At 35.6% G+C, this 17,789-nt stretch overlaps 1 protein-coding gene across 3 annotated transcripts in view; it reads left to right on the forward strand.

Moving 5' to 3' along the window:
* The window catches only part of gpm6ab (glycoprotein M6Ab), a 66,898-nt gene that overhangs the window by 10,807 nt on the left and 38,302 nt on the right, over positions 1-17,789 (forward strand). The window contains exon 1 of one of the 3 annotated variants that reach the window (XM_067441319.1): positions 17,207-17,682. The exons of 1 other annotated variant lie outside the window; for it this stretch is intronic. In XM_067441319.1, coding sequence (XP_067297420.1) covers positions 17,646-17,682 — 37 coding nt within the window. In that variant the 5' untranslated portion in view covers positions 17,207-17,645. Of the gene's footprint in view, positions 1-17,206; positions 17,683-17,789 lie in introns of those variants that run through there. One more of the 3 variants, XM_067441317.1, reaches the window with a different exon arrangement.

Genomic DNA, 17,789 nt, shown 5'->3' on the forward strand with positions numbered 1-17,789 from the left:
AGGTGTCAACTCCTCCATGTGGTTATTTTACTGTTTAAAGGGGGGGGGGGGGGGGGGTGAAATGCTGTTGAAAATTAAAGAAAAAAATTAGTTTAAATGTTTTCACCAAATAAATATCACTATATTTTTAACCATACAAAGAAGCATAAATAAAAAGATACATGAGTATGTTTAAAAAAGAATTTGGCACATTAGAAAAAAACAAAAAACTAGATTTACAAGCTTTTTTTGGACACTCATGTACATTGACCCAATTAATAGAAAAATAACGGAAATTGCTGATGTATGTTCATAATTTAACCCAGCCTGCATAATAAATTCCCTCAGCTGGCGTTCTTTACTAGTGATGCTTAAAGGCCCGTTCACACCAAGAAAAATAACAATAAGTTTTACATATTGCTCTAACTCTAGGTGCAATTATAAGGAACAGCCTGCCTTTAAAACATGTGCTGTGAGAATGTAACTGCAGAAGTGCACATTAAACATCACTGTGCCATATCAACATCGTCATCCTAGTATAGCTAAGCTAAAATATAATAGTTATCATTTTTGTTCTTATTGTAGAAGGGCTTTAAGACCTGGAAAATCCATTGTTCCCTAATGGAAGAAGTGACTGTGTGGATATGGTTGCCCTTTTTTTCACTATTTCCTGTATGGAAAGACAACGGGAAAATTTCAAAAACAGACAATATCTGTTAATACATCCTCAAAGCTGGCCGAATCTGTGAAATCTGGCTTGTATCCTACATATTTTTATCCTCTTTGTCTTTATCCTCTTCTGAGACATACCATTTAACATTTCCAAAGGAATAATAAACAGTCTTCAGAAGAGATGGGACTTCAGTTAAGGTTGAGCCACCCGCATATTTCCCTGTTTTCATTCCCCCTTCTGAGACTGAGGTTTTGATTTATTCTGGTTGAAAACAAATCTGCTGGCTCATGCAATCACAGCAGTGGATCTTGAGGCTCTGAGAGTGATTTCTGTAGTGCAGTAAGAACCTTCCTCTTGAAATCCACCCACTGGTAGTTTAAGAGGAAACTCTGAATTTCTTTCCCTGAGCAGTAAAGCTAAATTGGGGAATGTGTTTAATAAAATTGTATTAAATAGCCTGGTGATTAGCTCAGACTTTAAAATAGTGTCCTAATAGCCATAGATCTTCTTTAAAAGCACCACCTCTGAGAAAAAAGATATGTATTTATTGATCCCTGAGGGAGAATTTAGGGAACTTAAGTCATTTAAAGAACTTTAGACACTTGCACAGCTATGGTATCTAAACCAGTAAAATAATAGTAGACATATCATGGCCTGTGGTGAATTCCCACAGTCTGTCAGTCTAGTGATGCAAGCCTTTAGTGGAAACTAAGCCCTGAGCAGTATCATATGCTGATGGGAAATACAGACATCTGTGCTGGGAGCACACACGTTTTTTGCTGTGTATATTCCTGCTAGTCTACTTACTGATTTTAGTCTAGGAAACTATTTTCTAAAGTGCACAGTGTGGTCCGTTGTATTGTTTCTTTTATTGTATCCTATTGTTCCGTGCATTTTCTAGTTTTTGGTATTTTCAATCGTAAAGGCTTTGGGTGTAGCCAAGTCCACTGTATTGTGACCAGGGCTCTTTTCAATCCCCTGTGGAATCCATGCAATGTGACGCAACCGACCTGACCTTTCAGTACAATAGCTACTGTAGCAACACTTCAGGGTCGGTTAAGTAACAAACACAATGGCACATGTTGAAATAAAAGCTTCACATCTTCGGTCAGTGTTTGAATCAGTCCTGAGAGGAACAGTTATTCTTTAGTTTGTTACGTTTGAGTCATATGTACATTTGAATCTCATTCTATCAGCATAAGGTATCTTTATGTCATCATATTCTGTATTAAAGGATTTAAAGGGGTTGTTCACTCAAAATGAGAATTCAAAAATTCATTATTAACTGACATTCTTGTTGGTTATAAGCTGTATTTTTCCATGGAATGCAAACGCAGATACTGACATCTTTCTTGAAGAATTGCTCCAAAAGATGGAAACAATTAAGTTTATATGACATTGACATCAAGCTTGATGGATCTGCAACAAGATTCACAGAGAATAATAACTTTAGTTTAAATCTATTCATCACATAAAACTATCAAATCACTTAAGTAGACTTGGAATATAATGCAGTCATACTGTATATCACATGGAAATTTAAATGGTGCCTTTATGCAAGTTTTGGTGGCTGAAAAAATATGAGTATTCTTTTGGTGAATTATTCACTAAAGTCAGAAATGTTTTTAGAATTTTTGATTTAGAATAACTTTGACTTACTGTGATCTTTATGAGGACACACACACACACACACACACACACACACACACACACACACACACACACACACACACACACACACACACACACACACACACTTTGCTGCTTTCTTAGATCTAACAGACTTGCCTGTTCTTTAGGTGTGTAGGCGGAATTCAGAAAAAAATATCTAGGTTTATAAGTAGCATTTTGTCAAACTCCTTGTCTATTTCACAAGACTTGACAAGAAGAGTTACCATGAATTACAGTCTTAGTTTGCCCTTTCCTTCTGTCAGACAAAACGATTGTGTCTTTTTATTAAATCCAGCTTGCATTATGTGATTGTTCACATTAACTCTGTGCACTAGGGAGTTGTATCACATGACGTTAGAGTATTTCTTTCTAGCCTCTTTATGGGATGATATGACACTAATACAATCTCTTAATCAGTAGTTCAATCTGTTGCTTAAAGGGGTGATGAATTGAGAAATCAACTTTCCCTTGAGCTTTTGATATATAAAAGGTCATGGTAATATAAGATTATCCTGTATGTTTCAGAGCTGAAAACTTCCTTTTTAGTCAAAAAAAAAAAGCTTTTATAGACACCAGGCCCAGAAAATGATTTTGAGCTTCTTCCTTACGTCATCGCATGACCAAACGCCTCTAAAGAACGCATAATTCAGTAGCCCCGCCCACCGACTCATGGAGCTGTTCGCAGCAGTAAACATTGGATCACTAGCAGCAATAAACATGTGGAAGAAGATAGCAAGATATAGTGGAAGAACACAGTCGCTGCTTAAGCTTCCTTTGGATCATAATATTAGGAATGTGTGATACTTCATTTATTTTTAATGAAGTTCCAGCTCACGTGGGGAAGACCGTACGTGTGTTCGCTTCATTTCACTGCGGAATCGTTTGTAAACAAGCCTCAAGTGCTGGATTTGCAGACACAATGCTGTGCTTTCTAAATTGGATCCGACAGGAATGGTGCAACAAACGTATATGAGTAAAACATCTTTTTTGTATGTAATAGTACTAGTCCCGGAGCTGTGTGTTCTCAGACGGGCTCCCAAAACATACAACTGTGGGCAGAAATAATTTCTTGTTCTGGGTTCGCACTTATAGTGACCGATTGTGCGGGCCATGTAATACAGAAATAATATTAAAATCAATCGTGGGTGGATGAGAAATAAATGATTGTGTTTGTTTGATAAAGACGTTTACGAGCCCTGTGGTCGAGAGAATCATTGCAGTTGCCGCTTTCAAAATAATCTCTCCCTCTTGTAAACTGATAGGGGCATAGATATGATAGCGTAGCTAAAGCTAATTAAATATGCAAATCTTTTCCAATCCTAGCCGTGGACGTTTACTTCCAAGTTTCCAGTGCGGCACGGCCATCAAAACCCAACGTTCAGGAGAGAGCCTCAAAACCAGTGTAGAAAATAGCCTATTACTTATTAGTTATGATGTTTTGGAATGTAAAAACCACACGAACATCATTAGTTGACCTCAGACAACAGTGTAAAAAAAGAAAAAAAGCCAGTTCATGACACCTTTAAGTTAAAGCAGAGACCATTTATAAGCAGGTAAGGCATGCTTGTTATCTGTCCTTTCTAATGTTTCCAGTGTGATGCATATGATTCCCTTGACTGAATTTGGAAAGGAATTACTCCACCTGAGAACCATGAATGTGGCATCTTACAAGCTGAAGGAGAAGGATACAAAACATGCCTTAGTACAGAACCTTTCTGCATGTCACGTGTAGCAGTATCTGATCCAAAGACCAAACTGATTTTTGAACAAAACATAACTTCTGGGATAATAATAATAATAATAATAATAATAATAATAATAATAATAATAATAATAATAATAATTAATAATAATATAAATATATAACTTACCAAATTTAATTCATTAATTAGAAAAGTTGACCTGACATCAGTATCAGAAAAATCTGATATCAGTATCAGAAAAAGAAGAACAGGGTTTATAATTTGGTTAGTGTTTTAGAGTTTATGTGTGATATCTAGATCTGGAAAGTAATGTAAACTAATAAAATACTATAACTCATGGGGCATTTTTAAAATAATGAATACACATTTTTTATGTTATGCCATACCCAAACATTTTATTGGGTAGAAATTGAGATACAAATATATATGATTTAAGAATCCTGTAAGAATCCTTTTGACCTATACACTATGAAAGAAGATTAAAATTTCAACTAGCATTTTCTTAAAACCATTCATAACCATTGATGTGAAATGTGAGTGCCTCCATTCACTCTTTGCGCTGGCAGTGAAGCATTATAGCCTTCTGACTGAGAAAAGCCATGATTTGTGTTGTCATTATGACAGTGCATGTGTGATTTATACATGACATGCCTTTTACCAACATTACTTCTGGTTTTCAGATCGATGCAGTGTCAGCCGTAGATAACAACATGGTAAACACCAGAAACAAATTGGATCATTTACACTCATCTTTAGGCTGATCTGGTCAAACATGATAAGCGAGAGAGAGACAGAGGGAGACAACATCCTTTTGTTGACCCATTCATGTTTTTCCTCTTTATAGCTTACCTATGGAATGGTTTGAAAATAACCTTATAATGGTTTAAGTTAACATGGTGTAAGTCATGGTATACATCATGATAAAGCTATTTTTAGTGTAAAATTAATGTTTACATCTGCTTAAGACAATTATAGATTTAAATTAATATATTTACCTTTCATTGAATGAAATGAAAGGTATTTGATTTTCTCTATTTTCTACATCAGTATTGAAAAGACTGTACTGTAATATAGTACTGTAATACTGTAATATAGTAGAGCTTGATTAATAAAAAAAAATTATTGACTTTTTTGGGATATGTGATCTGAATTTTGCATTAATGTTTTTTTTTGTTCTCAGGTGTTATTAATGTAAAATAGCATAAATATATATCTTGGTATAAACAACATAGCATAATCTGACACAGTCTTGACATTGTATGCAATCTGTGCATTGGTACCAGCCAAAGCCCACCTATTATTTATAGCAATAATTTATGCTGGGCAGTTTAATAAAATATAAATCTAAAGTTGAAAGAGTGTGTGACGCATGCCAACATGATGTTGCTTTTATACAAACATTCAATCATTTTCTTTCAAAACATTATTCTCAACATTATTTATGCCTTTGTAATTTACCAATTCAGGTGCATCTTCTGTACCACCTCTGCAGTGCAAAGATTTATTGTGTTGTTAATGAATTCATTTGATTGGTAAGCGCTCTATATTGTGTCTTATTCTAGTTATAATTATTGATTAAAAATAAGCAATTTCTCTGTAGATTACTTTTGAATGTAAGTAGTGCTGCCTGGTCTGGTCTTGGTCTCACTCTCAACCCCTCAAAGTTTTGGTCTTGTCTTGGTCTCAACACACATTGGTCTTGGTCTTGACTTGGTCTCAGATTAGGTGGTCTTGACTACAACACTACTGTTTATTGTGTTATACATTGATTTTTATCTGTAGTAACAGCTATATAATGTGGGGTGGAATCAGATCCTCTGTTATTTGCATGTGTTTCCTCCTCTCCTCTCCTCTCTCTCTCTCTCTCTCTCTCTCTCTCTCTCTCTCTCTCTCTCTCTCTCTCTCTCTCTCTCTCTCTCTCTCTCTCTCTCTCTAGAAAGTGCAGATCTGTGAAGCCGTCTGTTGCCATGGTTACAGGCTAAAACTGGAGCAAGTGATGCGCTAAGGCTAATTTATAGTGTTCAAAACATTTACATTTACAGGGGTTAGACAACAAAACTGAAAAATTGGCCAATATAATATTGGAGGTTTCACGCCTAATATGCGTGGCCTTTTGGCCAATCTTCACTGATTTTACATTCCATCAGTCAGAGCAGAGTGTGAAGGTTGAATTAGCAGAGCAGTAGCACAGAGATGAAATATTGCAATCCACACAGCATAATGGAACACATGTCAGAGTTCAAAAGAAGACAAATTGTTGGTTTGCATCTCTCTGTCTCATCTGTGACCAGGACAGCAAGACTTTGTGGTGTACTGAAAGCTTTGATATTTAGGGTAATGTCGGCATACATCAGTAAATGTCGACGCAGGAGGAAGCTGTTTGAAAGGTATGTCCAGTAACCCAGATTGTATTAAAAAACACACCTGGCCAACGCACTGGAGAATTAAATGTGCACCTCAACTCTCCTATTTCCACCAAAACTGTTTGTCGGGAGCTCCACAAAGTCAATATACATGGTCGGGCTGCTATAGCCAAATCTTGGGTCTCTCGTGCCAATGCCAAATGCCTATTTTATTGCTACTAACAGTGCAAATTTTGGGTTGTGGACAATGGGAAACAGTCCACCTTCATTTTTTACCATATCTGTGGGACGTTTTGCTGTATAGAAGCCCTAAAGAGGCTTAACACCTGGACTGTTGCTGCTGAGAGTGAAGCATGGGGGTGAATTAGGATCAGTCATAGTTTAGGCTGCAATAGGAAGACTTCCCTGTGTTTGATTGGTGCATCATTGCCAAGAGTTACCAAACCATTTGGAAAGGTCCATGTGTACCTAATGGTTCAAACATTAAAACCTGAAGGGGGTGCCATGTATCAGCAGTATAAATGAACCTCTAAACACAGCAAGACTTTTGACAGAATGGTTTAATGAACATTAAAGTGAGGTTGGACATCTCCCATGACCTGCACAGTCACTAGATCTGAATATTGTTGTTCCACTTTGACCCTATTTTGTGGGAAGTCAGAAAACGTTTTCCTCCACCAGCATCACTGAGTGACTTGGCCAGTGTTCTGGAAGAGAAGGACTCAAGTAGGACTTCTATGTCATTCCCAAGGCAAATCGAATTTATTGTGGTCTAAAACCAGGTGTCTCGGTTTTATTGTCCAACCCCTAAACATGTGCATGTAATGATTTAGCAGATGCTTTTGTCCAAAGTGACTTTGAGAACAACAGAATCAAGTGAATTAACAAAAGAGCAACAATGATAAGCGCTGTGACAAGTTAGTCTTGCACACACAAAGCAAGTTTTTATATAACAGAAAGACTAATAGAACAGAACAGCTGATTATGTGTGCATTTTAAATGTTCTACTTATTCACTCATTATTCACTATAGTGGACTCCAATATATTGATTATAATGGTGAAGAAAGAAATGAAAATGCTTTCATTTCAAATGTTTTAGGGATGACATGATGATACAGTTCATCTAGAGTTCATCAAACTGTCTGTTTGTCATGTTTAATATATTTGTATGTAATATTTATAATGAATTAACTAATCCCAAAACAGCTGTCAACAAGAATAAATGAATCTGCCAATCCCATCTAAGATGAGCAGCATCCAAAGAACAGATATGACCGCATAAAATGATAATTCGTCTCTAAAGCAGTAATAAAGTCATCAATAACTTTACCAGATGCGTTACCTACAAGAGACCAACTATGGATTATCCAACAGATTACCGGATGAAATCAAAATTGATCATCATTGTTATTTTTTATTCATATGGTCATATAATCTTTAATCAAAAAAGTAATCACCCCTCTCCCCCCAAACGACATCTGTTCTCTTCATGACATATGTTTCAGCTAAATATCCTCCACAGCTGACTGCCATCTCATCAGTTAGGAACGCCCAACTTCCTACAATCCAATCAATTACTGTGTATGAAATCAAGTCCCACACTACATTTTTCTCATTGCAGAAGCCATTTTACTCAGATGTACATCACAAAAGTCAAGAAAAGACAATCACAACCTCTGCTTCATTCTGAATTTAAAGGGATAGTTCACCCCAAAATATGTATTCGAATATTTTATTGTATTCATCTAATAAAGAATGTGATATACACCTAGGGTAAGTAAATATTTCTGGGATAAAAAAATATGGGATAATTTTCATTTTTGGGTGAACTATCCTTTTAATGTTACATTTTTCTCAGTGTACAATGTTAATAGTTTTAAATTCATAGATCATTATCTTTATGGTTTGCTACTTCAGAATCAGTGCAAATAGTTTAAATTCATTTCTGATAACAATACAAATTGGTTGACAGTCAATATAGTGCACCATATTGGAAATATGGGGTGATTTTGGCCACTGCAATCAACCACTACACGTGTTGTATGACTTTTTCACTCATGAACACAATGTAAACATTCACTTTATAATCACACTTCTCTGTCCACCCAGTATTCAGGTCAGGGTGGCGCTTAGTGGAAGAAGCTCTCAGGTGATTTTTACAGGGTTTTTTTAAATTAGCGACTCCATTATTCATAACTCAGGTAACAGTCTGGTTCCCTCTTGTCCAAGGTCAAAATCTCAGATGTATAATTACTCAAGACTTAATTTACTTTTTCTTTATTAATTGTAGACTTACCAAGAGCATCATCAACTGCCATAGGCAATATCAGTTGGACATGAAATGTGTTTTTACTGTGAAGTCACAATATGTTCATTTTCACAAAAAAAAAAAGTCTGATATTTTGTACATAACCTGTAAGAATCACTGGCATTTTTATGGATTTATGCTGTGTGTGTTCCGTCTTTCCCGTTTGGAAATGACATTTCACATAGGGAGAATCTCATTAAACTTTGCCAAAATGTCCTACCTCATTTGGGGCTTTATTATCAAGACAGACATACACAGTATGAGCCATTAGTAGTGGAATTATTATTATGGACATCATAACAGCTGGTCCAGCAACATAACACTTCAAGACCCCTTATAGGTTTGGTTAGAGAAAATTAAATTTAAATGCTCTGAAGTTCCAACACAATCTAATGGGAGTTTGTAACTTACATTTTGCTGAAGTAGTGGCTTTGTATGAATTTGTACAATTTCAACCATACGTTTTCATAAAATCTGCTAATACCCTACTGACAGGTGTAGGGTGCACCTTTTTTTAGGTGGATCTACAAATTCCCGCACCATTGCCACCTCGTAAGATACAATGGATTTTCTCATGAGATCAAGTGATACAATGGATTTTCTCATGAGATCAAGTTAGAAGTTCAATAATTCTGTAAAATCAACTTAGGAATAAAAACAGCCCTTTTAGGAACTCATTGAAAGCAGAGGTGGACAGTAACTACATTTACTTAAGCACTGTACTTAAGTACACTTTTAGAGTATTTGTACTTTACTTGAGTATAATTTTTTCTAGAAACGTATGACTGTAAATTCACTATATTACAAAGACAAATATCACACTTTTTACTCCACTACATTTCTATCAAAATCCTCAAAGTCAAAAGTTGTTTCTGTAGCAGCTTTGAAAGTCAGTGGTTGATTTTTTTTCTTCTTTAAAAGGTGTTTGGGTTTTTGTAGAAAGCCTTTCAAAAATCACTCTTATAGGGTCACGTGAAGTTCAATGATTTCATTTTTTGAACACTGATTTATTGTGTATAGCAAAATAATATATATATATATATATATATATATATATATATATATATATATATATATATATATATAAACGGATGTCAAAATACTCATTTTGTAGAGTATTCACATAAACAAAGTTGATTATGTCTTAAGTGAAGATAAACACTTGGGAGAATATCCGATGTGCATCAGTATATTGGATCCGTGCATTTGGTCCTAAAGAGACAGCACCTTATTTAAAGTATTTAAATGAGTTTAAGTTGGTCATATGCTAGCAGGTTGGATAGAGCATCACTGACTGGCCTAAACCATGATGGCATAGTGTGCATTTACACACAATAATAAAATAATGCAGTGACAATTAAAAAAAAAAAAAAAGTTTGATACTTAAGTACTTTTGAAAACAAATACTTCTGTACTTTTACTCAAGTAAAAATCTATTTTTACAACTTTCACTTGTAATGGAGTGACCAGTATTTGACCAGTGATACTTTTACTTTTACTCAAGTAATGAAGTTCTGTACTTTGTCCACCTCTGAATGAAAGGAGGACACTAGGATGGTTAAACACTCTTAATATCATCAGAATTTGATGTCAACTTAAAACCAACACCATCTAGCCATAATGTACTAAATGTGTGTGTTTAGTGGTGGAAGAGTACCTACCCATCATTGGAATGCAGCATAATGGGAATGCCATATGGCAAATACAGTCCTCAGGAGAGCTCTTTTAAAGCAAGTGTGTGGCTTAAAAGATTTGTGTATAGCGTTTTGAAATAGGTCATCAATAGAATGGGCTTCTTTCATTCCATGTGACTATAGACTATGACACCACAGGCGCATCAGCGAAGCCATTGTTCTCAATTCTGGGCATTTAAGGAGAATTAACCATCTTGAGAATCACATTAAGCCTTTAGCACATATTCAAACACAGAATCTGTGACAGGATCAGTTATGTTTTAGTCAGCGAACCACTTGCATGATAACTAGTTTAACACCGGGTAAACAGTTTTACTGTATGTGCGCTAAACATAAAATAATTACCGGTGTATCTGTGAGCTCATCCAGGGGAAAATCAATAGATGGCAGTCGGCATGAATGATCGACACATTTATTGCAGCATTACACATCCATTTAGTCCTCTCCTCTAGGCTATTGTGTTGGAACAAGATCAACATCATGACACACATGCAGTTTTTATGGCTCCTCCCATCATACAATTCAATAAACTGTCTTTGTGTAAAGCCAGTTGGCATCTGCACATTGGAAGAAAAATTGCAAATTTGAGATGAAGGTATTTAAGGATGAGGGGGGTATGAATGGGTATTCAATCTTGTTTTCTTCATGCTATTTTGAGTATCAAGGGAATCCTCGCAGGCGTATGGAATGTTGAAAAATGCAGGAGAGAGAGTGGTGATGAGTTTTGGCCCCCATCTTAAAGGAAAATTGTTTAATCGTTATTCAGAACAAATAGTTCACCCAAAAATGAAAATTCTGTCATTAAATACTTACCCTAATGTCGTTCGACACCCGTAAGACCTCTTTGGAACATAAATGAAGATATTTTTGTTGAAATCCGATGGCTCAGAAAGGCTTCCATTGACACCAATGTCATTTTCTCTCTCAAGACCCATAAAGGCACTACACTACAATAATTTTATGAAGCGACGAGAATAGTTTTTCAAATTTCATTTTTGGGTGATTTTTTAAATATGACATCTATATATTTAATTTAAATGTTTTCAATCATTCTTCCCTCACTGCAGCCTAGATTCTTTGTCTTTCTGAAACGAATCGACACAAGAATACATTTGGGAATCTTTGGCATATTAAAACCGATTAGTGTCTAACATGATCCCCTCTCTCTCTCTCTCTCTCTCTCTCTCTCTCTCTCTCTCTCTCTCTCTCTCTCTCTCTCTCTCTCTCTCTCTCTCTCTCTCTCTCTCTCTCTCTCTCTCTCTCTCTCTCTCTCTCTCTCTCTCTCTCGCAGAACCAAAATCAATCACAGCAGAAATATGTCATTAAAGTTTATTATGCACACTTGACTAATTGATTGAGGTATGGTACAATTTGATTTGTGTTGCCAAAGGAGAGTAATTGCAGTCTATCTTGTCCAGTGTGTAGTGAGTCTAATGAATTTGATTCTGTGGTTTGAGTCATATACATTCATGTGCTCTGTCGTAAAATAAAAGAAAGTAAGTTGTAAATAAAAATCTATAAATATAATCTATAATAGGAAAATTATCTCAAAAAATTACCTCAATTTTGATATTTACTTAGTAATATTAAATTTCACATATTTGAAAGCTGATACTGTATAAGTGAAACAGGCATCAAAATTGCATTATACAACTGAATACCTGTAGAAAGTACAGATAATACTTTCTTTGATCATTGGTTTGATTAATTGGTGGTCAAGGTGGAGGCAGAAAGCACAGCTTTTTCACTCCCATGCCAACATAGAGAAACAAACTCTGTTTTGGTTTAATTCTAGTTCCTGTTACTTTTGTTCTCATTCTCCCACCACTTTTCAGTGTTCTGTGGTGATTTAATAAAGATTGTTTATTTTGACATTTTTATTTATTTATTTAGATTCTCTATTGTTACATGCTTCTGTGCAAACATACAACATGACACAAACTAAATATCACTTAGTTAGCATATGCCAGAAGAATCTAAACTATGGAAGCTGGTCAATTTTTCTCATAAAACAAAGGTTATACATTTTTGTCTTTAGTCATTCAAACAGTAATTACAAAGCATGTAGAAATAATTGCATTTTATCTAGGATGTGAATCAATTCACCCGGCAATAGTACATTTGGCACAGCTCTTAGTGTAATCCTTTATGGTTTGTTTTTTATTATTATTGCGCAATGAATCTCTTATCAGAATGTTGATAGATAAAATACCAGGCAGTAGGCATTCCCCTTTCTCATTGCATCCGAAATCACATACTATAGGTGCTTATTTTTAATAAGTAATTAATTTGCGGCTTAAAGAAGTACATTCTAGTATGAATGTAATCTGGGTAGCCATTATCATGTGATCTCCCAGTGTCAGTTATGTCGCTTCACTGCCATTCATAAATCCTCTTCCATGGCCTCATGGGATAGTAAAGTGTCCATCACATTTCAGAATCTCGCTAGAAGAAGTAGGTCATCTGGGTATTTTTGCGTTTACTCTTTTATCACTCCAGAAGCCACTTGTCCTTTTGACTTGTCTTACACAACAATGAAATATTGATTTATGTGTATCATTTGAATTAATTGTTCAGCATATCCTATAATTAAGATATTTTGTTTTGGTTTGGTTTGATTAATTTCACATTGTTTGAGCTCCAATGCATAGCTTGTTGTTTGCCACATATAACATTTATCAGGTTGGAAAAAAAAAACACACACACACAAAAAAAAAAACACACCTACTGTATATAAAAAGTATGAAATTAAAGTTTCCAGGTAAAACGTGGCTTTAAATGTCAAACCCTGGAAACTTTTAAAACTCCAAGACTATTTTCACAGCCTTTACTGCTGTTCCCTTTTGTATTGATTCAAATCAGCAAGGTCTTGGTCATTTTGGAGACCAAGAACCCAATTACTGTCAAAAATGGAGAGGTCTTTTGCAGGGATGGGAGAGCTTTTAAACAACAAAAAACTACACATACAGTGAACCTCGTGCTGTGGAGATGGTGTTTCTGCAGCAGGAGAACAAATTCACATGTTCAAAGTTGAAATATACCGGGGAAGAACTTTCTGCTGTTTGCTAAATCAGTCCTGAAAATAGCTGAATAAGGAGTCTGAATACTTATTCCAGTTGAAACGGAAGGTATTTTATTTTGTAATAAATGTGCCTATTATAAAAACACACTTTCATGCAGGGTACATCTTTATTTGTGAGGAAATCAACAAAATGTATTTACCAAATTATGGAGAATGTTAAAATTGTTTGTTTGAAAGATATTTGTATTTGCACATGTAATGCATCGGAGCTCAGAGAATGGAATAACTGTAGGAAGATCTCTCTAAATCAATCTCATTGCATGCTGTGGCATTTAGACCAACGGCTGGTGACAACAGTCCATCATATGAAGCGATTTTCCTGAAGAAAGCCAATCTCGAGATGTAATCAATGCAGTAATTGCAGATGTGGTGATGCATTATCCATGGTTACTGCACCTAAACAAGAACATACATGACATCTATCGAATGCCTTTTTTTTTTTTCCAAATAAACCTAATCGTTATAGATTTCTTAGACCTGATTTTGATTTAACAAAGATTAAATCTAATGTTTTCTTTGCAGGCCTTTAGTTCTAACTAAATATAATGTATCACTTTATTGAGCTTTGACGAAGAAGGAAAGCCCAATTAACTTCAGAGAAGTACACACACTGCACATCTATTTGATTCTTAGGACTGACTGGAGTTTGGAGAAATAATTTAATAAGGCATTTCAGCTAATCTCCTTATAACTCAAGCTAGCTGGCAGCATACCACAGTCCATATTAATGACTTTCCTAGAATCCTTTTTGACTCGCCAGTAACATCATATGTTAACTTTGGACTGTTCTAGTCCTAAAAGAGAAATATTACCATCACAATGCATATATTTCTTTAAATAGGATTACGGTATTTTAAATAAAAAAATAAACATTTCAGATGCTTTGCATAAACCAATAAATGGAAGTTCTTCTTGCATACTGTATGTAGCATTCAAAACTGCTCAGTTCACAAACAATACCACATCTAAAGCATTAGCCTTGCAGGAACATTCGCACAGGAATACTTTGTCATGCTATGAGATTGTAATGTAGGATTTAAACCATTTGTACATTTCAGCCAATGGCTGGTTGTGAGGTAAAGTTGAATTACTGTACAACAGCGATTAAGTGAACTATGAGGAAAGTAACGCAGTTAAGGATAACGCCAGCGGTGTATAGCACAAAATTTTGGGCCCTGGGTACAAACCATCTTGCTGGGCCCCCGTACCAAATACCAAAGTGATACCAATGGGTGTGGTATTGCATTTTTATCATAAAAACACTTAAAATGTAAACAAAATAAGCAATTTGTACATAAATTCTGTACAAATGTTAGTGCATGTATATGTATGTATAGAAAACCCAGCCGCCTGACCCCCCACCTGCCTCAGGCCCAGGGTACCTCCCCAGTCTGACAACCCTTTAACACGCCACATAGTCTTCAAGATTAAAAAAGCATAACTAAACATTTAGTGGCATTGCTAGAGATTCCCAATTCTTTCCTTTATGGGTGGGCACAGTTGCTTTATTACCACCCAGAGCTCTTTCTTGCTGCTAGGTTCTCAGAGCTGTTGGCAGCACTGTGTCAACAATTGTTCAGTTTTTAAGCTCTTAGGTTGAGTGTCATTGATCAGAACAGCTGGAGGTGACATCGAAAGCCCACTGCTGTGTTGTGAAGCGTCATGACTTGTCTACTGTACAGTACATTTTGAATATTTCAATAATATTGTCATCATTAACTACATATTTGCTGCCGTGATAGTCAATCAGTTAGATTCATGTTATCATCTACACCTACCTCCAATGCAAAAGCCTTTAAAAGTAACACAATTACATGAATGAGTGTGCTATTTCGTGGAATAATAAGCCAAAATTAGTTTTAGTGTGCATATGCTATGCAGTTTTTTGCTTGCATATAATATACACTTTACGTCGTGTATATGACACGCTCAGTCAAAAATTAGATATTAAGAGACCACTTAACATTGATTTTTTCCAGAGCTGTGTGTGTTTGTGTGTGTGTGTGTTCTCTACAGATCTCTACACCCTACACTTAAATAAAAAGTGAACTGTTGCAGTGAAAGAACCTGCTTAATAATGTAGCAGTTAAAAATCACTAAGGAGTTCCTTGAAAGGGTTTTATTTTTTATTTATTAAATCTATGAAACAAAAAATAGGATTAGTAATAATATCTGGAATGTCAACGGATTACAACTATGATTAATAAATAATGATTAATCAATTTATTTTGTAATTAAACCATTGCCCTATTATAGCAGAAAATTATACTTAAAGACAATTTATTCGGATGACACTCAGCAGCAGCAAAGAAAAAAAAATCAAGTAATTATTTTGGAAGAATCTTTATTCTTAATATATTTGAAAAAACATTTCATTCTAAATTAAGTATGGGAGAAATGTGGTTTTAAGGTTGTCGAGTGAGTGATCATGCATTGTTTTGGTTTTGTTAAATGTATTTTTGATGAGATAAAAAAAACATGATGCATTTTGTCAAGATTCTAGTAATATCTGATTAATGCTGCTAGTGCTATTTAAAAATAGATGGCAGATAAAGTTGTCTCATGCAGTAACTCAACATACTTGGGTAACGCTTAAGAACAATGGTCCTTCATTAATAAGAAACTATGCCGGAAGTAATGCAGGACTAATGAGTATACTACATTAACACTTCAACTAACACATTAACTAATATAGAAAAACGCTTAGTAATATTGCATTTATTTCCTTGTTATGTAATCAATAATCACTGACTGAGATTAGCCTCATTAATAACTATTAACTACACTGAAATAAAGTTATACAATTATTGTATGTCTGTGACGTAATCAGTCATCTTTTTTACTCTGAAAAAAGTTATGAAATGCATAATTACTCTGCAGGAACTACAAGTGATCTGGACCATTATTTTAAAGTGAAAACAATGGTCCAGATCACTAGTAGACCTCGAAGAGTGTCTAGATACTTGAATAATTAGCGATGCATTTTGTGACTATATTCAGAGTAAAGAAGGACAATCTTCAAGAACTACAAGTGATCTTACCATTTATTTACAGTGAAAAACATATTTTTCACTATAAAATAATGGTCCAGATCACTAATATTTCCTGCATAGTGACTAGGTAACATTTATATACTTATACTTATATGCCTTTTATGACCAAGTTGAGAAAAATGATTGCTCTCATCTCAGACAGTCAGTTAATGTTGTGATTAGTAATTTGTCATAGTTACCTACCAGTAATTATTGATTAGCCTACCTAATAAGGATCTTAGTCCTAAATTGTATATTAATTACTGATTAGTTAATCTTCTATATTAGTTAAGAGCAGCATTAATGTAGTACTCATTATAGTCCTGTATTACTTCCTGCATAATGACGGACCATTATTCTAAAGTGTTACCCATAACATGGGCATTACCAGTGATGATAATAAGTATCATAATAAAAAAATAAAAAAACGCTGAGTATATCAATGAAGGCATGAGCTTTCTTGATGTCTTGGGGTATACAAAGACAAAACACTGGCCTGCGGTGCAAAGCTGCAGTCTCTAGCCACCCGTCAAAATATACTAATTCTAATTTCTATAAAACCACTAAGTCCGATACACACGCACTTATGTCCACAGGATGACAGAGGGAGCACGGTGAGGTGTGTGTGTACTGTATGTTGGAGTCTTCTTGACGAAGGGAGGGGGGGCCCTCCTGGTTACTAGGATACACCCACCCATCTGTTAGTGCGGGTAGTTGTTTTCAATGCGGTGCATTTTACACCAGCACTAGAATAGAGCTCAGTTGTTCAAAACACATGCAATGTTTAGAGTGTCTACATTTTCTAAAGATAATCACGAGTCTCTATTGTGAAGCCAGCTAATAGCCTATAACACTTGAACATTATATTTGCGATTCTCTTTGGCAATGGGCATCGTCTGAGCTGAACAGCTAAAGATCGTGTTGAGTGATATCTGCGGTCGAGAAGAGCAGCAGCGGAGCTGAGCAAGTCCCTTACCGAGCCACCGCACGCACGCACGCACGCACCGCGCGCACACCCGCTCGCGCTCTTCCACACACACGCGCTCAGTCTCACCACCGCGCGCACAGACGCTCATCCACTTGACCGCCATAGGCATTGTTACATTTTACCCACTTCTATAATCGCGCTTTAAGCCACAATGGAAGAGAACATGGAAGAGGGACAGACACAGAAAGGTATTGTATTAATTAAATTGCTTTCCATTCAATCTCCTCCTTTTACATCTTACGCGCTTGTCTTTGTGTTAATGCGTACGTGTTAAGACTATTGATGGTCACTGCCA

This window comes from Pseudorasbora parva, chromosome 4 (genome assembly GCF_024679245.1).
Source record: "Pseudorasbora parva isolate DD20220531a chromosome 4, ASM2467924v1, whole genome shotgun sequence".
Classification (NCBI taxonomy): Eukaryota; Metazoa; Chordata; class Actinopteri; order Cypriniformes; family Gobionidae; genus Pseudorasbora; species Pseudorasbora parva.